The sequence below is a fragment of the Branchiostoma floridae genome, chromosome 4 (genome assembly GCF_000003815.2).
Source record: "Branchiostoma floridae strain S238N-H82 chromosome 4, Bfl_VNyyK, whole genome shotgun sequence".
NCBI classification, from domain to species: domain Eukaryota; kingdom Metazoa; phylum Chordata; class Leptocardii; order Amphioxiformes; family Branchiostomatidae; genus Branchiostoma; species Branchiostoma floridae.
The window spans coordinates 10461578-10483391 of NC_049982.1; the positions used below are offsets into that span (position 1 = coordinate 10461578).

Below are 21814 nucleotides of genomic sequence, written 5' to 3' on the forward strand. Positions count from 1 at the left end.
ATATTGATGCAGATATTCATACTCGATGACATGCAACGAGAGCAACTTAAAGTTAAACATATACATGACTATAAAAGAATACAGCAGTCATGGTTGTTTTATGACAATACTGGTATCTGCTTTATTACGGGTTTCTATAGAAACTGTACATTGATAAATACAAAGGGGTATATTGAGAAGGTACAAATTTACAAAAGTCAACTTTGTAGTCAACTACAAATACTGCAATAATTTTTCAGTGACAATCGTGAAATGGGCTGACATCTGTAATACAAAAGCTCCTATCAAATGTATGGCACAATGAAGACTGTATAGACTTTTTTCTTTGGCGGTATAAAATGGAGAGGAAACCAGTCTCAGAGCTGATTCTCAGAACAAATCAAACCAGTCTGTCAGACACTTTGGATCTTGACGTATACAATGAGTACTAGACTGGACGCCAGATTGTTCCAAGGCTTATAGAAGCCAGCTTTAACATGCCCTCAAGGAAATTCTAACACAGGCAAACCTTATCTTATCAGTTTAGGGATGTCTGTGGTAACATTTCTTTGCGGGCGTGTTGGCCCTAGAGTCGAAGAAATGGCCTGTGTAAGCTACTACAAGAATAATTTCTTTCTTTATTTCATTTTCATGTACCCAAAATGTTCTTATACCCTCATCTAGCCCTAGACCAGCCATGTGCCGGATCAATCTTTTATCTGGCAAATAGTTACTATGGAGGATGGTGCTTCGGCTAGACTAAACTAGCCTGCCTTTTCCTAATGACCTGTTATAATAGGCAGAAAACTACTGCAGCCCTGGTTGTTAGTTAATGGCACACATATTGCACAAGGACTTAACACAAAATGTTAGAATGCCTGATACTACTAGTTTGCATGTCTTTTCTTAATTTACATCTACATGTAATCTGGGCAATGCAGTACTTCCTGATCATGACAGCAAACATGTCGTTAGTACACATATTTTGATCCTCCTTCTTACTTCACAAGGGTATTCAATGGGGTGAATTTTACAGGTAACATCATCATAATCATCGGTCGGCTGCTGCGCACAAAAAATTTGAAAATACTCAAACTTTTGATCATTGATCTCTTCAGTACTGACTACCAACCATCCAATTTAGTCTTAACCACTGCAACAGATGAACAAACAGGTGACAACAAATATTGTTCAATTTTTTTAAATGATTGACAAAAAAGCAGAAATATAAAACTGAGCATTCATACATGCACAAGATGCAACAGAACATTCATTTATAGAACATAATAAATATTTACAAGTGTTGTTCACATTTAATATACATCATATAATAAAAGGCTACACAAATCTGGAACTAGGTTGTATTTTGATAATACACAAGCATATATATTTTTCTCTAAGTCCTAACATACTAACAACATAGACAGAGAGAAACCACTGTATTCGGGAGAATTGTGGTAAAGAAATGGTTACCCAGGCAAATTCTTTCAACCAGAGACTACTGAAAGCTCTAACATTTGGCAGAGATTATCTATCCCTTTTCACCTATTCCAAATGTCCATTACATATCAAATTTTCCTTTCAGGAACAGCATTTCTGACTGATCTTTCAACTGGAAACTTTTAAAATGATACAGCACTAAGTTGACATTTGAGCTTTTCATCGTGTAGTAAGGTGTTAAGTATTATTCTAACAATATACATATTTCATTAATCTAAGTATAACATATTAATCTATAGTAGCCTGATCGGTTCCCTTTAAAATGGAAATGTGAAAATCATACGTCTTCTGAAGTTCAGTCCAAAACCAACTGGGCACCATTCAACACTGTTTCATCCCGAGCACCACAGTCATACCAGCAGTGCCCCCTGTTGGTCGGCACAGGTACTTCATGAGCTGACACAGATGCCGTAGTTGTGCTTCATGCGAGACTGCATCCTGATGAGCAGCGCCCCCTGGAGGTCCTGCAGCACATCGCTGCGGTGCGAGCGCCCCTGGTGGAACACCAGCTTCTTCACACTGTCCTCCTCCAGCAGCTCGGGAAGGTGCCGCAGGAAGTACCCGTAACAGTAGGACAGGAGCTCCTCCGCATGGTACATCTGGGGGGGAGAGAAGGAATGGTCAACTGCGAAAAATGGCAAACAGATTGATGCACATGGAAACATAAAACTACGAAACTACAGACAACAGACGGACGAAAAACAATACGTCCCTGTGAATTAGTTACGTCACTTCAATTGGCCTCATGACCTAGAATGCATGATTGACAACTTAAGTTCTACTACCTCTGAACTTAACTTCCTGCCACTTAGGCAAGTTTGACCTTGGTAATCGTCTTCCCACTCACTTTCTGCCACATTATTGACAGTGTATTCCAATAGCTACAGACACATGTTGAAAACAAAGACTCCGTACATGGAATCAACTCTGATGATAACTTCCCTCAGCAGGTCATGTACCAACTGCATTGTATGTAACCTATAGCATACAGATGAAAGCAGTTGTACAGACATAATGACATATTTTGTTGTGTACCTTGGCATGTCTGTAGATGTTGACTGCATTGCTGAAGTCGATGTGCTGACTCAGCAGAATCTCACACAGGCGCTGAAGACTGTCCAGCATGAAGAAGTTTGAGGCACCAAGAAGCTGAAAATAAGCAAACATAGAATGAGTGACAGAAATACATACATCATGACTGAAAAAGTATAGGTTAATGATAATGATAAGTCTCTATTGGAAGTTTATGACTTAATTCATTCTATGATCCAGCACTTTCAAGACATCAACTGCAACAGATCAGTTAAAGAAAAAACAAAACTAACATTGTAGTTTCTTACCTCAAGGATATCAGCATGGGAGTTCCCAAGTGTTGGATTTGTGCCAAGGTACAGATACTCCATGATAATCTGGAAAGGGAAGAAGTGTCATGGTGAGATGCGACCATCCAAGTGGACTAAGAACCACTTAACTACATTTCCATAGGTTAAGTTTAAGTATATAATTATAAAGAGAGGACTTAAGACTTTATTTTAACTTTGCTCACCTGGAAGATTTGATATCTGATGTCACTAATCTCAATACAAGGCTGCTTCCCCTCCGAGAACTTCCCAGATAGCATGTTCTTGAAGCGAGTTGATGCGTTGGCAAGGATGATCTTGTGGGCATAGAATGGCTTTCCTTCCACGATGAACGTCACATCAGACATCTCTGGGTTGTTCACATAATGGGGATCTAGAATGAATATTGAAAAAAACTGGTTAAAAAGTTTCTTATCCATTTTTCTAATACAATTACAACTCCAAATTCTTAATTGAAGGCTGTGAAGCATGAAAGCATGTATTTCTGACAATCATTTTGCATTGACAAAAAAAAGACATTCATTTTGGATACTGACCAATCCTACTGATCTGTGGTCTTCTCAACTCGGGGATGTCAGGGATGGGGTCGTTGCCATAGCAACTGGCAAAGATGGTGGCAAGCTGCTGACTGATCACCTCATTCTGTTGGAAAAAAATTAATTCATAGATAAATCAGAATGAATCTTGTTCTATCTTTTATTTCTTACTTCTATTACCATTTTATGGAAAACCAGCAAGGTGCATATATCATCATGAAGTTTGCCTATCTAACAGAAGTGATAGTCAGAACTGACTACACACCTTGCTCTGTTTGAAGATCTCAAACATGAGTGGCAGGGCCTCCTGGCAGAAGTCGGGGCTGTAGTCCCCCGGGCGCAGGTTAGGGAACTCCCGCAGCAGGTACTGTATGATGGCCTTCCTGTGGAGGTGCTGGGCTGTGGACAGGGTGCACATCCAGGTGTGCAGGGTCCACGGCACTCCTGAAACAAACGTGGAGTTAGTACAGGAAGTGTAAAGGCATTTCTGTAAAGCAAGTGAAGCAAGAGAGCCAAGAACATTTGTGCAAGTTACTCAACAAGATGATGGTGAAGGTTCAACAGATATGTAGTCCAGATGATTTATACTCCATTATTCAAACTGTTCCACATGCATTCAGTTTTACGTTACCTTAGACCTTAGATCCTCCCACAATACAGTTTTACAGTATGTATATAATGTATATGCCATCCAAGACCACCTACCCAGCCCGCGGAGCTCCATGGTGATGTCCAGGTAGCCATGTTCAGCACCATGGTACATGGCCTCCTGTAGGGCCTTGATGCGCAGCTTGCATGTCCGCAGCTGAAACTCGGGGCTGGTGACAGGGCTGCTATTCCCACAGCCTTCAGACAGCATCTCCTCCAGGGACAGCACGTCAGAGGGGCGGGAGATGTGTGGCGCAGACACAAGCTTCCGTAGGACATTCCTGTAGGGAAACAGAAGGAGAACATGTAGGGAGATCTGTACAAGTGTGTGGTGGAATACAGATACTGATACAGACTATGAAGCCATAATATCAAGCTGTATTCTGTTAATGTAAGAAATGGTTTATTCTAAGGAGGTGCTTATGTAAGATGTAAGGGAAGCCAAGTCTTTCAAAAGCTCAATGTTGAGACTAAGGTCTGAATGTGTAACTACTTACTTATAGACAATGTGAAGTTTGATGCTCAACAGAAAATAGAACAGAGGAAAGATGGACCTGTTAGCCTTAACTCACCTGTGCCCGTTTGCTGCCGCCTGTGCAAAACAGTTCATGTTGCCTCTGGAAGACACAGGAGTCATGCTGTTCTTGGGCATAGTGCCGAGGGTGGGGTCAGCACCCTTAGTCAGCAACAAGCTCACCAGCTCAAACTGACCTGGAGGAGAAACATCACAAGGGAAATTATCATTTTTGTATTCCTTGTGTAATATGTTGCTCTAAGCTTAAGGGTAGATAACAAATCAGGTATCACAAGCTCATTCTTGCAATTTAGAAAAATGTATATACTCTATTGACCTTACGGATGACGCTGTAGGGCTGACATCAATTAGGATTTTACTATGGTCAATATTGACTGGAGGAGGCCATATACATCATATATCTTACAAATGAACAGTTTTGTTGCAATGTGCTACTCTGATGTGTTACCAGAGACTCTCAAAAGAAAAGTCTACCTGCAGCTGCAGCCAGTTGTAATGGTGTCTCCGTGTAGTTCTCTCCACATTGGTGAGCAGATCCCTCCACACTGGCACCTGCATCAAGCAACAGCTGCAAGATAAAGAAAGAGGTATGTTTGACTGAGATTCAGTTCTCAAAAACTGTTTTAAATTCTGAATTCTTAAAACCCATCTTATCGCTTCTACAGTGGATAAAAAAGCTTAAGTAGGAATACAACAGACCATAAATTATGATTCATATACAATTTGCAAACAAACACACAGACACACCCAATACAATATTTCCATTTTTCATGGAGACAATAAACTTGATCTCGACATACCTGTGCAATAGAGACATGGATGTGCACCACTGCAAAACTCAGGGCTGTCCAGCCTCTGATGTCATCCCGTACTGAAGGGTACTTGTACGTGTTCATGGGGACCTGTGTAAGGCAAGAGCCATATGTAAGCATCACGTGCATGTATGGCAATAGGAAATACAGGACAAAACAAACTCTGGGTTGTATAGCCTTTTTACTCTCAACCTTCTCCAGATCTGTCTTTCATCTAAAATTTTTACATACATACAACATTTCATACAGGAATCTTACCTTCTATCAGTAATGTATACCTTATGATAAAAAAAAATAAGGGACATTAGGAAAAGAAACAAAAAGTTTCCTTACCGCCACATCAGGATCAGCATGAGCATCCAGCAACATCTGTACCATGGCCTCATCTCCAGATGCACAGGCATACATCAGTGGGGTCATGCCCTGCAAGCAGTGGAAAAATAATCAGCATTATATTTTTTTTCTCCTGAAAACGAATCATGAACAAGTGTAAAGATGTATTGACTTGTCAACATCTACATCATTTCTGGTCTTCAACAAAAGAGGTCGTTTGACATTTGTCTGGGTAGTATTCCATTCTTATCCTTTGACATATCGAGTCTGTAGTCTGTCAGTGGTAACATTAGTATAGAAACTGCTGTTGACTTACGTGATCATTAATGGTGTTGATTCCGCTCTCCCCCATGATAGCGATGGCCTGCTGCACCAGGTCGATCCTCCCGCAGCTCAGCATGCGGAAACCCAGGTCACGCTGGAAACTCGTGGACGCTGCCGTGGCGTCGAGGGTACGGGAGGAACAGACCGAGTCATCCATCCTGAGACTCCTGGGCTCACAGTCCACCCCTGGCAGCAGCAGCCTAGCTGCCTGTCTGACGTCATCACTGTCCACCACCCAGCTCTGTCTGTGTTCTGTGTGCGCCGTGGCAACACGGATCCACTCCGTCAGCGGGGGCAGGATCACATAAGGTCTGTGGAACAGACAATGTTAGCCTCTGTGTCCTGTGTGTGCCATCTGGGTTATTCTTCTCCTTCTTTTGTACTGCCAAGTCTCTAATTCTAGAGATTACTTACTTGCTTACTTCTGGGTACTATGCACAGTGGCAGAATGAATGTGAACTGACAAAACTTACACATGTACAGCATCTGGTAGGATGAATAACAGTAAAATACCCAGTACATATTGAAATCAAGTGCACTATTCAAAGGAGTAGACTCAGTAGAGTCAACCAAAGATCCTTTACCTCTCACAGCTGAGCTGTACCATGGGCGGCTCGATGTTGGGGTTGTCCATACACTCCAGCTGGGTGCACTTCATGAAGTAGAACAGGGTGTGAAGGGCGTCCGACCCCCAGGTCAAGGTCAAGGCGGGGCTGGGGGAGCGGGACCCACTCTTGTGGTGCTGGTGGTGCATGGCTCTGGATACCAAGTCACCTGGCAACATAATACAGTCCTTAGTATATTTGTATACTTTATCCAATGAAAATGACATATTGCTACAGTCTTCTATCTTGAACTACATTTTTAAAACAGTGAATTCAGGTCTGCCAGCATTTAAAAAGGTTTATGACATGGCAATGCAAAACAAGTGGTTGGCATATTCTTCATCATAATTCAAAAGTTTTGACTTTAGAACAAAAAGATGTAATACTTCAGGTACATACAGTTGAGTCAAATAGTCTGAGTCAAAACCCTGATCTCTCATATATCTGCTAAATCTTAATTCAACCTTACCAAGTTTAGCAACGCTATTCCCAAACAGGTGAATTCAGGTCTGGCAATTAACATGAAACAGCCGCTGGTTTATACCGTGGCAACAAGTCGCTGGCGCATTTCCCACAAATCTAGGAATCGAACTAAGGCTTAAGGACATCTTACCAAGTTCAGCAATACTGCCCACACAGGTGGTCAGCAGACTCTGTTCCAGCGTCTTCAGCAACTCCAGACTGCCCAGCTGCTCTCGGTCCCGCCGATGACCCTTTCGTCTGCTGTGGTCACTTCCTTTTTCAGAGGGCGAGGAACTGGCACTTGGAATAGCCAAGATTCCTGTAGCAAGACAAAAAAAACAATGTATGTTAACCATTTGACATGACAGATAATGCAAAAGTTCAATATCAAGAAATTAACATCTGTAAAGAAATGTCAGTCCAGAGCAAATCATATGAGTTTGCATCCAAACAAGTTATTTATATTGAAAAAAAAGAAGATAATTCTATTGTAGCATCGTCTTTTCTTTCAAATAGAACACAACTGCTTTCAACTTCTTTGGACACTTGCGTGTTCTGGTTAACTGCTCACTTGGAATAGGCACAACTGCCTCCTGTTGGCTACCCAATGAACTGCAGAAGTTCTGTTGGCCGACTACTTTATCCATGTTCCAGGGCTACATGGCAGTCCCACCCTATTGTAATATTAAATGCCCTGCCCCCAGGCATGTGTCTGCCACAACAAGAACATGTGCGCTTGAAGGGACTCCAAAAAGACGCTAAGTGCGTTTTGAAGTCTAGGTCACTCTGGGCCAGTAACTGTTCAGCCTTTACAGAAAAAATTTCCCTAAACAGCCTTTCAACACGCAACAGTTGGATGATAGGCATTTAGAGGAAAAATGTAAGAAAGTACATGTTAGTAGAGAGGCTTGCAGGGTCAATGCTTCTCTCTTACATGTGCCATAAAGAAGCAACATATAGGTCAGTCAGGACAGGTTTTACCTCTCAAACTGGAATACCATTGAAAGACAACTAAATGTTCAACAGTTGTGGGAGGTTTATTGATGGGGCAAGATTCATACAAAAGAAGATGACTGCTGATAGCTCTGTGCTATTTCGTAAGTTATTAGGCAGACACTTGTTTGCTTATGTTGACCTTCAACCACATGTCTAATCATGGTAAGTGCATCAGTAAGTCAAAGGTCAGTCTGTCTTTCAAATAAGTCATTCTGCAGGTGACACTATTGAGCTCTGTTACAGTAGGTGTGGTCTAACAGTATAAACTGGTCCTGTACAAGCCATGCCAATTTATATCATGAGATGTCTAAGAATGAGAATAAAGCTCTCTCAAAATGCTAGACTTTCAAAATGCCCCCCAAATGCAATTGGTGCATGCAACTTATATCACCTGTTGATTCTAAATAGTTACAATATCTACACAAACAATGTTTAAAAAATGTACTTTATAATATATGGCGATGCAGAAAAGACTCATTGAGTGTCAAAGGGTTGCACACATGAACATTAATAAAGACTCGTATCCTTCAGTGAATGTACAACAGATACTGTAGTTCTGGGCAAATTCTACTGTGTGCTATCTGCAATCATCTCTTACAATTCAATTCAGGAAAAGCAGTTCTTGCAACACATAACAGTTCAAGTGCATTTGTATCGCTTGTTAGCAGACTTCTATACAAGCCGACTAGTTCAAGTGCAGACACAGGAAGGCCACGGTCTGCATGCCTCCATTCTTATCGTGTAAACAATCGGCAGACTAACAACTGGACCACCAGTGTAGTCGCTGAATGCAAGGTTTGTAAGCGTTCCTATTCACTGACATACTAACAAGAGACAAGTATGTGTACAGGTAAACCAGCAACATGTCATTACAGACCCGCTACTTTGTCGGGATGTGAAGTACGACAAACTTGTTAAACTAGACAAGTATACATCAACATGTGTACATAACAATACCAAGGACAAAAATGGAGGTGAGTACATTATTTTCAAATTCTCCACTTTGTAAATTTAAAAGCAATAACCAAATACACAACAGAAAAAAAAACTGTTTGATGTTGCCTATGAAGTTTAGTATATACTCATCTAATCTATAAGAATAAAGATTAATCATGTCAAACTGTAGGTAATTTAATTAGTGTGGATCTCTTTTTGTTCCTACTTTGATAAGATAATTAGCACCTTTGAAAGAACAAAGGACAAGCCGACAAACAGAGTTTCATACCTGGCAAACACGAGGGCACCCAGGTGATGGGAAAAATGCACCCAAAACAGCACAGAATTCCAAATTGTCATAACTCACATAATCCACAAACACTTACAGATATTGTGATATTACTTATTCAGGATATCCGAAACTAGAAAAGGAAAAGCATAATGTTAAATGGGTGACTAATATAATGTTTCCAGATTGATCCATTAATCACTGCTCATGTGGAAAATTAAAAGGGAATTGGGTTGCTTTTGAAATGGGTTTTTAGAATCGAAATAGAAATCACTGTGTACCTGTCCAGAATGCAAGAATAAACGTCAAGTAAGTGATTTCACAAATAGATTGAGTGCTGTGCTTTATCATTTTCATCATACCAAGGAGTTTCATCAACTTTGATGAAAGCTCCTTGATCATACTCAAGGAATTGTTAAAAGTAATATTTTAGAGAAGGCCTTCACTATAGAAAAAGAAGCTTATGCAAAACAAGCCCATTATTTCAGAAAGGGCAAAAACTGTAATTTCTGTTAGTTCAAATGCTGATACATGTATCTCAGAGGTCATCTTACATGTAGGAATGATGGGACAAAGGATATAATATATAGTATTACCAGTAGATTTTATCAGAGAGTGAAAAATGCTGTCTACTTGGGTTCTTGCCCAATTATCCACATCCGGACCCACAAGGCTGAAAACTACACATCACTTAAGTTAATCCCTTGATAACCAATGATTTTAACATTCCTTAATATCTGTATATAGTCTTCTGGCAGAAATTAAATTCACCATAATCTGCCATTTTTGTGTTTAACTCTCGTGCCAAGGATGCCAATGGGAACAATTCAACATGGAAGGTGAGAGGTCTCAGACAGGTGATCTTAATGGCAAACAAAAACTTCTTCAGATGGATACAAACAAGTATGTAGCTCTCAAAATCATCCATGTTAAAGTCTTATGGAATTGCTAAACTTTCTTTCCAACACGAATTAATATAGGGACTTACCCTACATTTTCGGTCAACTCCAAGTCCCTATATTAATTCGTGTTGGAAAGAAAGTAGAGCAATTCCATAATGTATTCTACCAACACAGATGAACTTTCATGCTATGTTAAAGTCTTGTTTCCATGCTGATTTCACGCTGCAGTCTGTGGTCATCAGTCATGTAATCTGTTAACAATGAGTGGCTCCAACCTTAATACCTGGTTTACCATCCTATACTAATCTCTGATTGTTAACTTGTAATTTCTTCGCACTTTCGTGATTATGACTTGATGACAATCTAACACTATTTAAGTGTATAAACAACCTAGAAACACTTCATCTTGCTTGTAATTTTTCCAGATTAGAAGTATATATTTACATGCATATTACAGAGTGTATAAACAGTAGCTTAAGACACATAAAATGTACTTTGATGTATATTCAATACGCTTCGATGAAAAAATACTCTTGTTTTAGCTCAGTTCTGTATCTTCACTATCGCTGGTGACATTTGACTCCAACATCAAAACATCAAAGCACAACCCGCTCAAAATTATAGGTTGGGGAGGCCAGGTGATTTCTATAGACACCTATTCCTGTGCGGAAGGCGGAAGGTGTTATTATAGTCCCATCACCTGAGGTAAGATGGCTCACAGAGGGGGACATCACAGGTGGGCTCACATCTTGTGTTCAACAGATTACAAAAAGGTTTTTACTGACATGTGTCCCACAAAACCTTTGGTAGTTACTACTATAACAGCTATACCATCTAAATGCTTATGTTTTGACATTTCTTGGAAACATTATTAAGTTATACAAAGTTTGGACAATCGTTCAAGCAATTATACATGTTATTGTTCATTGAAGCAAAAAACTTCAGACATTCCATTTGGCTACAAAAAATTCCCCCCATTGAAAGGAATGAAGAACAGCGGTTTCACACAAAGTACATAATTGGCCAGTATTTTCCATTCAATTGAAGGGCAAACTTGTTAATTAGGAAACCCAAGCGGGTAGGTTGAAGTAGGTTGTAACTGAAGTACCTGAGGTTGACTTTTTGAATACAATATTTCGAAAACCTCTAATTTGAATCTATTTTTCAGTTGCAATATGAGAACATCCTAATGGTTCCTAATGTCTTTGATTTCACTTTAAATGCTTTAAATTTTCCATCATCTTGTCAAGTCTGGCACCAGCAGGTCTACAAAGGAAGCGGCACATCTTCTATCTATTTAGAGGATGTCTCCAACCCCCAGGCCATTGTGTTCTCCAGTTTCTTTCTCTCTCTCCTACTTTCACAGTTTTGACATGTCTGATCAAGTTATAAACTGATTAAAAAACAGGGTCCATCCTCTTCTAAACTGGGGGAATCAAGTACAAGTCCATGCTTGCTTCTAAGCTATATGTGACAGTGACATCTTGTATATTTTCATACCTTGGTCTAAAGTTCTAGAATCTAAAGTTCATAGCCTGAGAGCCAGCCTCCGTAGTGCCAGTTGGCTCAATCCTTTTGCTTGCTAGTCCATGGTTTTTCATACAGCCTGAAGAACATACTACTGTAGTACTACATACCTGTTCCATGGTACAGTAGATATCTAGACATTTTCCACTATTGTGTATATGTGGGTGAATTTCAATGATTAACATTCCTCCCTTTTCATGGCTAGCCATAACCAGAGACACTTAGTCTACTTAAAACTCCTTCTGAAGACATCATGTCACCTTTTGTAATTAATGGTACTCATTACTGTGTAGAATTCTTGTTGTAAATCAATGGAACTGCGTTTCTTTAGACCACATGATTGACAGAAAAACATGAAGCATAAAATCGTCCATACCCTGGCCTGGAGCTACAGATTTCTGTGCTTGCTTTGATACAGGTCTGATGGAACTTTTAATTATCAACGAAGATACATGTGTGTGACGAAACACAATAAAGCCATTCTTTAAAATCCCCTATCAAGACTTTTTGACTGTTATCTAATTGTCAGTCTGAACATATCAGACAGACTTTTGAAAAGTTGTTTTTTATATCATCAATGTCTTTTGAGATGTTGCATCAACATTCAAGCCAAATAAGCTACATTTAAACTTTATTGCTCTCAAAATACAGTGCTTTACACAAGAAAGAGGACATTTTTGAAAACAAGTAAGGCATTAAGGTAAACAATGGACAATACACGGCCAAAAGTCAACATAATCTCAGTGAGACAAAAGAGCCTTCAGGGCAAGTATAAAGGAAAATCCAGGCGAGAAATGTGTCTGGGCTCACCTTTACCAGGTGTTATGGTCTTAAGGTCTTAAGATCTTAAAGTCTGGAATGTATCAAGCCATGATCATCTATGGACACAGGCATTGTTACTTTAATGGAGTTAACTCTAAGGCATCATTACAGAGTATTATCAAAATAGGTCCACAATCCCCATTCCTTTCACATCTTAAACTTTCAATAACCAAAAAGTCCCAAACAGATTTTCGTTACTGAAATGAACTTCTCTGAACTTCTCTGAGTTTTCAGGATAAACCACTTGCTCTGTTGCATCAGAGTAATTTGGCAGTTTTGGTCTGACCTTGCATCACAAACTGCATGGAATAGTTCAGTGTCATTCATGTGGGTCCTCTTCTTAGATCAAAGTGTTACAGAATAGGCTTAAAAGCCACATTGATAAGAATCATAATCCTCTAAGTCCTTTCTTCTTAAGCGCATTTAAACCCCTGAACCAACTACTTAATACAGTTTTTCGCCACAGCTTCAGCAGTCGCTGCCATGAGATTAAAACAAATATTCCCTTGTGCCCCATCAGAACAAGCATCTACAAAACACTAAGAGCAGAAGTGACCAAGGCCAGCGGGCTATGGGAACCATTGTGGCTGTGATGCCATCACCCCCGGGTGAGATGGCCTGATTTTATCAGGCTCACATTTCTCACCTGGCTGCAGGTACAACAACGTGATGAGTGGAAGATAACAGGTAACTCACTGTCACGGCTGGTCTGATAAAATTTCCAAATTGTTGTTAGTCAAGTGAGATTATAAACAGTCCATTAGAAACTTCTGGCACATAATTCTTGGAAAGTAATTTATTTGTTGTAATGTAACATGCATTGGCATAATACCGGTAGTAAGACTTATACCGGTAGATTAAAAATACTGGAACTTAAAGAGATCTACACATGCAACAATAGTTATTTCTGAGCTGTGCACACTTCAGACATCTAGGTGTCCAATACACCATTTACAAAGCATCGATAACAATGCATTCGAAGACAACAAGGCCAAAAGTTTTCAGTATACTTTTTTTTAAATTTCGGGGTAGGCAGCTCGTCGTGGGACGAACACACTGACACATTCATTGCCAAATTTATATAGCTCATAATTACACATGCTCACGGCACAAGACGAACATGATTCAACAACAATCTTGAATTTCTGTTGGTGACCTACAACTCATGTAAAAGTGTGAAGAACCGTTGCATAATAGCCCGGATCTACGACTGAATGGGCAAAATTGAACGTACGCAGCCATTTTCCCGCCATTTTTATATCTACGCTAGCAGTGAAGTGTTACGTCATAGCGGTTGTGACGGACAGAAGTTAAATGAAAATTCTTGACAGTATACGTCCGTTTTCTCATGACATTTTGTATGCTCATGCAGGTTTATATTTTATGCATTTACTGACAGAAAAGGAAGGAACATCAGAGGATGTATAAATGTACATAGCGGCAGCTAATTGTGCCGTGTTTCTTCCTACCGGTATTTTGTACCCCCTCCCAACCACGCGCCCGTTCGCCTTGTAATTCCGCGGCGTGTTACAATTACAATATTACGCTTTTAGCAGGACAAGAGTGGCAGAAAAGTTACACAGAAGAAGTGGCAAGGGTAACCTATAACAGCAACATGTAACTGGAGAAAATGATGCGTTGACAATTTGTCAAATCAGTATGGCTAGAGAAATCGTCGTAAACGTACCGGTATTATGATAATAGATGTTAATGTACCATCAATTTAATTCCAAGCAGTGACTGTTCGATGGCACCCAACAAGCCTGCCTAGGATGTCTTCTGTTATTACCTTGTTGCAGGTTCAATGAAGAAACAAATGACTTTTGGTAGGATGTATGGTGACAAGGTGTTTCCCACATTTTGCAGGTGTTGGGGTCAGGGGCCACAGAGAGGTCACACAAGTCATGACCTGAGGTGGTGCTGAGGGGACGGATGTTCCCAGAAGTCTGATTACATCTCAACCTCTGGCTGTCTGGAGAGGGAAGGAATTCATCTTCTTATAGCAGCAACCAAGTATACATATATCAAAGATATTGCTAAGTAATTGCAGAATCATTTTTAAGGTTATCTGCTGCTTCAATTGAGCCAGCTGCAGCCAGATGCCATTAAGGGCATTTTTTTTGCCACATCTGCTCTATGAGTAATGACATCCTAATCATCCCTGACAATCAGCTATCAGAACCCTGCCTTCTCTCCTCTAATTGACTCTGATATCTTCATACCAACTAGACACCTCTATGAATTAATGATCTAACACATCTGGACCTAATTATATTTCAGAATGTACAACTTCATCAAAATTCCATCCACAGACAAGCAGGAAATAGAAGATGGGGATGTGTACAGTAGTCAATTGGATACATCTGTTCTTCCAAACACATGTAATATAAAACAACCTCCTATTAGAATCTACAAATCAAGTACATGACACATGTTTGGAGCTACAATGGCACAAGTAAAAGCCAAAACAATGAATGATGACCAAGGTTGACAAAACAAACTTCAAATTAAAAAGACACATTAGTACCAATGACTTCCCCTAGCCTATACAACCCATTTATATTACCCCAGAAGTTCAATCTTTTTTCCTTCAATATTCTCCTGCCTGGGAAAAGCTACTGACTTGTGACGATCAACAAACTGTGTAAAGATCTGTAAGCAAACTCTCCACAGCCCATTCTGCTGCCTGATCCGGGGAGATTTTTCTGAGAAACAAGGATCCTGTGTACACAGCCAGGACAAATACTACAGACACAGGTGAGAGATAAAGGACCAAGGTGGGATGCAGGTGAGATCACAGGTGTGTACACAACAAACAGATGTGGACAAAACAAATGGGAGAAAATGAAGTGTCGGTATTTGGCAAAGTTAATTGGAAGAAGCAATGGAGGAGGACGTATGCTCTGTGTGGTCAAATTTTGACTGACCTGAATAATGAGTAAAACTTCAGTTGTAAAGCAGAGGTAAAAGTTGAGAGAAGGATAACATTTTTAAAAAGAGCTGATTGTAATTAAGGAGTCCTTTGATCAGTTCTCTGCATCATTTTAACACTCTGAAACTTTCCTTATCACCAGGTGATAACAATTGGTATTCAGACTTTCTACATCCCAAAAAACTTCCATCCACTACAAAGTACAAGTTTACTATGTTTCTGATTCATTGTAAATTTTCTCAACAGTCATTAATCTCCATCTAACACTGTCCCTTTGTGAAGTGTAGACAGGTAAGATGAAAGACTTGATGACAGCTTCCACCTGCATGGACAGATGACCAACACACCTGGCCTGCAGGCAAGGTCACCGCGAGGTCATGGCCCTGGTCACTGTGCATTGCAGGAACAATCTGAGCAAAACAACCTACAAGTTGACACAAGTAATTACTACTGTGAATATACATGTAGTTAATGACCTATCATTGATAAACAATAAATCACTTTTCTTTCTACATGATCTGTAGAACAAACCACCAGTATTGTAAATAGACATAGATCTACCATAAATAGAAAATTTCCCAATTTCCATAAAATAGATAATGTCTGTAGATGTACTGTACATGTATGTCTAATATGACCTGTCTAATAGCCTGAATTGTTCTTTGTCCACTTATTTGGTCCTTAAACCTCTCTCCACCCCTCTTTGGTAACAGCATACATAACTGTGGTCATTTGTTACATGCCGCTGGGAATTAATAGGTATGTTGAGCAAGCCCTCCAATTTGCAGAAGTATAAATCAAAACATTGCTGATGTATATACACAGTAAGTCTAACTTCCAGTGGATCTTAGCCTGACTAAATGAAGCTTCTAGCAGCCCTCTGATCAGGTCTCTAGAAGGGGAGGAGGTCCAAGCAGCTACTGGCAGCAAGGCATAATGTAACAGAGGTTACAGTGGATCATAAATCCCTTTCTTTCATTCAGTATTGAAGAATACACTTGAAGCTGACGTAAACGTATGAGCATCGGAAAATAGTCAAGATTGCTACCATGATATCCCCACTTGCAGGTGTGACAAATACTTCTGGCTCCTCACTGTCTCCCCACAAAACCACAACAAAGGCCCGGCCCGTGCCAGCACTGAAGCCTGAAGGGTAAAGGTTGGGTTTTAATCTGTTCTTACTTTTGCTATGAATGAAAAGAACCTCAATTACCTATCTGATGCCTGCTGAAGATGGCACCAAGATGTCTGGACAGGTCAGTCCAGCAAGGAGCAACAGGTAACGAATACAAAGGGTACAGGGGTCACCTGAAGGACATTTAATTAATGACTTTCATCTCATTCATACTCTTTTTTTAAAACCCCAAAGTAAAATGAATTTCAACACAAGTGTGCTTTCTAGTCACCATCCCCAAAAGTTGCAGTTGACTTCCCATACCAAGTTTCAGTCTATTTGCCCTGATAACTTTTCAGGATTCAAAAGGTACCGTACAGAGACAAGGTGTCAGAATGTGAGCCATAAGCCTTTAAACCAGATTCATTGATAACCTTTGACTGAATTCTATTGTTGTAGACAACTAGGGTGTTAATCTGGTAACAGAAGAACACTTAATCATACAATTCAAAAAGCTGATTTTCATTCAAGATTGCTGGTATGTTTCCAGCACCTTATCCGGGTGTGTTCTTCTTGCATACCTTCTTACCACCAGGTGAGTAGGGCGGGGCACCTACAGGTACATGTGTCTGGGTGCCTCCCTGTCCAAACTTCCTCTGGGTTAAGTGGATCGTCCAAGAAGGACGACAAAATACCCGTGGAAAAGCCGCTCGAGGCCTCCAAATGCACGACTCAGACAGGTTCTTGTTATCACTATCATGGTGGTAAAGTAGCTCTGAAGGGTTCTCAGATGACTCAATTAAGCATGAGACCATCTCCAGTCTTGTAAACTCCATGCTCCATATCACTACACAACTGAAGGCTTGGAAGTGATAATTGACAACTTTATCCACTATACGACTTTGGAGTTAATGGATCTATAAACATATACATAAATGTCATGTTCCACCATAGACTCTATTTGTGTGGATTATAACAGAAAGTTAGGTACAGGTGGTTTTACTAGACACGCCCATTTTTAAGACCCAGCTTTAAGACTCATCGTACAAGCAGAATGAGTCAATTTTCACCTTGTTTACAAATGGATAAACCAAATAGAGCACACTCTTTATGCTCTTAAACCAAGCAAATATGGTATCAACATAGATGACTATATTTAGCTCTACTTTTGAGTTGTTTGCCTTTAGACTTAAATGTAGAACCTTCTGTCTGCTATTGCTCAAACGTTCTAACACTCTTCACTTAGTTGGGGAAGGTTGGATCATACAAAGACCCTTTGTACTTGTAGAAAACAGAAAGTCCTTAGCCCAACTAAAACAACAGAAAAGGCATCAGTTCAAGAACAACACTTCAGCACCTTCTATCCATGGCAGAACATGTCCGGTCTAAGACTTTCCCACAAGTGATCCAAACGGGAAGCGAAGGGTTCTACAAGACGTACAACACCTCAACACCTCTTAAAGTGTCACCAGATCACTTGGGAATGTCTTAAGGAGACAAAGTTTTCACAGACACTTCAGTACCCTTCATGCAAGGCAGAAAAGTAGCTTGCCCCCCACCACCTTCTGTCTGGCATTTCACACCAAGTCTGACCATACCTGGTGACAGGTACATGTACAACTGAAAGACCTGAAAAGTTCAGATGCCCAATCGATAGACAAACTCTGTGTACATACTTGTGAGAAGTCAGTTTGAAGATGACAGCACACTTGTAAAACTTAAAGCTTACCATATCAACTGACACAAAGATCAGATAAAATCCAGTTCAAACATAGTTTAATAATTCAAAACCTAAAAAAAATCTCTTTTCTACCCTCACTTGCACCCCCACCCCACTTAACTAATTCGCAGGTGACCCTAATTAACATTTGGCCACCTCATGATTCACCTGCAGTTCCCATGTCCAGTCCTAAGTTCCTTGGAATGTGTCCCTGTCCCTAACCATCAGCAGAGCGAAACAACACAAAGAGAGACCACCAGACTGCCCAGACCAAACTGATGTCCAGTGCTTCAGTCTTGTGGAATCTTATGCTTGCCCCATGTCAACTAACGAAATACCATCCATTAGATTTTAGACAGAGAATAAAACAGAAATAGAAATAAATTCTAAAATGTTACAAAAAACAAGAGCTGCCATCAAGACCGCTGAAACTTAAAATACTGAGAAGCCTCCATGAGCTCTATCCACCAAGTGTGAAGTGAACCTGCACAAATTACGTTCTGTGAAAGTTATGAACAAGAAACAAGCAAAAATGTGTACTGAATATTAAAACTGTACAAGACTAGTCCTCCATGCAAAACTTACACACCTCTAACTATACTCTAATGCTTATGTGTCTGTTTTCCCATTGGTTTAAATTTGCAATCTGTGAATTCAAAATTCCCCCTAACGAAAACAGTTAGTCCCAACATTTTACTAAGATCACTGACCAAGCCTACAGCATGAAAATATGTTTGCTCTGCGAGGGTGTTGCTTACATCCGGAGCATTCTCTACAGCACTTTTTCTTCACACCCAGAGCAAGGCACATCGCTTCCTCTCAGAGAGACGTGTCCACCCGTAGCATGTTTGCGTGGTAACGGCAGTTCCTCATGCCCAATTGGACAAAAGGAGCGCTGCGGACTATAACGTGTTTACATGGCTAAAGCAGAACACATACCTGAAGCATCATATGTTATATCTCATTTCAGAGTAACCTGGCAAGCTTTCACTCTACTGTGGGTAATAAAAAGAGATGAGTAAAGGACTAGAAGGAAAAGTAAATCCAATCAAAGGAAAAACTGCAAACTGTCCTGCTATGTACGAATAGGCCTTGATAACATTTATAATTGGCGAGGGTGATGATCTTCTCCCAACATCCCTAAGATAAACTGAGGTAAAGTAGCTGTTCTCACCAGGAAGACTGCAGAGCCTGATTGCTTGGCACCATGTGGGGTTCCTAATTTTACATAATCCCCTCCCCACTGTCTCCCTACCCTGTCCTCATCAATTTTCAACACCACACTAATGTTTCTTGAGGCCAGCTTTTCAGCTCTCCTGGCATTACATGCTGCATTAGTTCTTCATTCGCTGACTTCTTTCAACCTGTAGATGTTGAATATTCCATCACAACAATTAGATTCCAAAGACAGCAGTTCTCTTTCATGACAATCCTGAGATGATCACATATCTTACAACATGATCAGGTAGAACATCTTCCTAACAAGGTTTGTGTGCCCAAGGCTTGGGGGGCAACCCAGGGGACAGGGAAGACTTATCCTGGTATTTACTGCATGGTTTGTAGCCTATATAGCAAACCGTCGACCCAGTTGGGCAGTAATTCACCAGCATCATTCTCATTTATTTTGTAGACTTCCTAACCTTTCATCAATGCTTTTACTGTCCTCTTCCTTTCTTCAGTATCTGTATCCTGATGATGATGATGATAATCTGTATAATCTGTATCTGTATATGATAATCTGTGTCTGTATAGCTGATATAACTGTGGTCTTTCAGTATGACACGTCAGCTGCCTAACACACCAGCAGCTTTGTATTCTCCAAGCAGAGGTTGGAGACAGTGCCGGGGATTGTAGTGGTTGGGATTTTTTACTGGCTCGCTTCTGCTACTATCTCCACTACCCAACCTCTGCTTAGAGAATAGCTTCTTCTTCCTCCATCCACTGTAATCCCTAATTGATATGTTTGTGGCCAGGAGGTGCAGGGGAGGAATGTGCCATCTTAACCCCCAGCAGGGGTGAGCAGGTCTAGGAAGACACACTTTGTGATGAGGGTTGGAGAGACATGATGGCATTCCTCACAGGTGATCCTGATAAAGTGAATGATTCTGTTCTCTCTTCAACCTTTGCTTTTTCTTCTTTTAAATCATAATCATAAACATTTCACCAACAGGCATTTGTTTTCTATGAAATTACATATATCACAGTGCATGTAATTGCTCTACTCACATTCTTCTCACCATGGTCAACTCTCACCAACACTGATTTACAACTACTGTCTCCTGTTGACACCAATTCTGCCACCGACTAACCAGATTCTAATAATCATGGCCATGTGCAGCGATCCTGAGAAACACGAATTACTCAAGAGCAACATCTACTCAAGAAATGATTCTTCAACATAAGGATGAAATCTTCAATCATAAACTACTAATTATTTTTGGAAATCAAGATACAGGTAATGTTAAGGGGAGTTGGTGGGAAACAGATGCTAGCTGTAGAAACTGATAAGGAGTCCATTCCCTACTGTATTGTTACAACAAACGTAACTTACATGTAGCATTGTCAGGTTATAAGGCCCGAGTGAAGTTTAACTTTGATAAAGCCATGCAAGGCCAGTTCTCCCCAAAGGGAAGGTACACAGACGGAGTGCCACAGCCTTGCAGAAGATTTGTTGCTTTCCGCCATCTCTAACTGATTACCCCATGGCTGCACTTGACCTTACAGGAACTAGCCCACATGGATCTGGATAAGATCAGAGAGCCCTGGGTCTGTGGGTCTGTGACACAGGGTATGTGCATTGTTGCCATTGCAACATGTGGGACCAAGGACATTCAAGTATACCGTACCTGTATTTAAATGCACTCCCAGGTAATGACAAACAATCAAATCAGTCACCTACTGGCCTAGATAGATTAGGGGAAGTTTTATGAATTTCAAACTGTATCGTGAGTGAACCAAAACAAGAGATATCAAATTTTATAGAAGTTAAATTATCTTTCTACTGAATACTACAATGTTTATTCAATCGTTTCAGACAGCATCTACTGTCTTTCTTCAGTGAAACGAAAAGAAAGACTGATTCTTTGATTGAACTCCTATTATTGAATTCCTGGATGAGTAATCTGCACAAACAAATGAGGATTTGTTTGCTGGAAGTGGTTAAGATATCCTGCTTTATGCTTTCAGGCTAAAATTTACAAAACAACCCTCATTCTCGGAACTTGTAAAAACAGCAAACTGCTGCTTGACTAAACAATAGCCCTGTTTTTTGTCCCCTTGCAGATGCTTGTACCCGTGGTCTCCAGTTTGATCACTGTTTACCTGTAAACAACAGCAGGTACACAGGGGTATCACCTGCGATCCATCACTTCTAACGTTCCGCAGGACATCTATCCTGTCTCCCCCAGCAGGTGAATACAATCAGCGGTGCAATCTCACTTCCGCCCTGTTCCGCCACCTGGCAGGTAACTATATACCTGGT

The 21814-nt window shown here is 40.4% G+C and overlaps 1 protein-coding gene across 1 annotated transcript in view; it reads right to left on the reverse strand.

The window, feature by feature from the left end:
- Positions 1-324: 324 nt before the first annotated feature.
- Positions 325-21814, reverse strand: part of LOC118413903 (ankyrin repeat and BTB/POZ domain-containing protein 2-like) — a 50035-nt gene continuing 28545 nt past the window's right edge. Inside the window, exons 3-16 of the mRNA XM_035817532.1 lie at positions 7247-7414; positions 6613-6802; positions 6021-6339; positions 5705-5794; positions 5360-5461; positions 5034-5127; positions 4597-4735; positions 4082-4305; positions 3642-3820; positions 3377-3482; positions 3026-3213; positions 2820-2888; positions 2515-2628; positions 325-2078 (exon numbers count right to left, since the gene is read on the reverse strand). Coding sequence (XP_035673425.1) covers positions 1869-2078; positions 2515-2628; positions 2820-2888; positions 3026-3213; positions 3377-3482; positions 3642-3820; positions 4082-4305; positions 4597-4735; positions 5034-5127; positions 5360-5461; positions 5705-5794; positions 6021-6339; positions 6613-6802; positions 7247-7414 — 2192 coding nt within the window. The 3' untranslated portion in view covers positions 325-1868. The remainder of the gene's footprint in view (positions 2079-2514; positions 2629-2819; positions 2889-3025; positions 3214-3376; positions 3483-3641; positions 3821-4081; positions 4306-4596; positions 4736-5033; positions 5128-5359; positions 5462-5704; positions 5795-6020; positions 6340-6612; positions 6803-7246; positions 7415-21814) is intronic.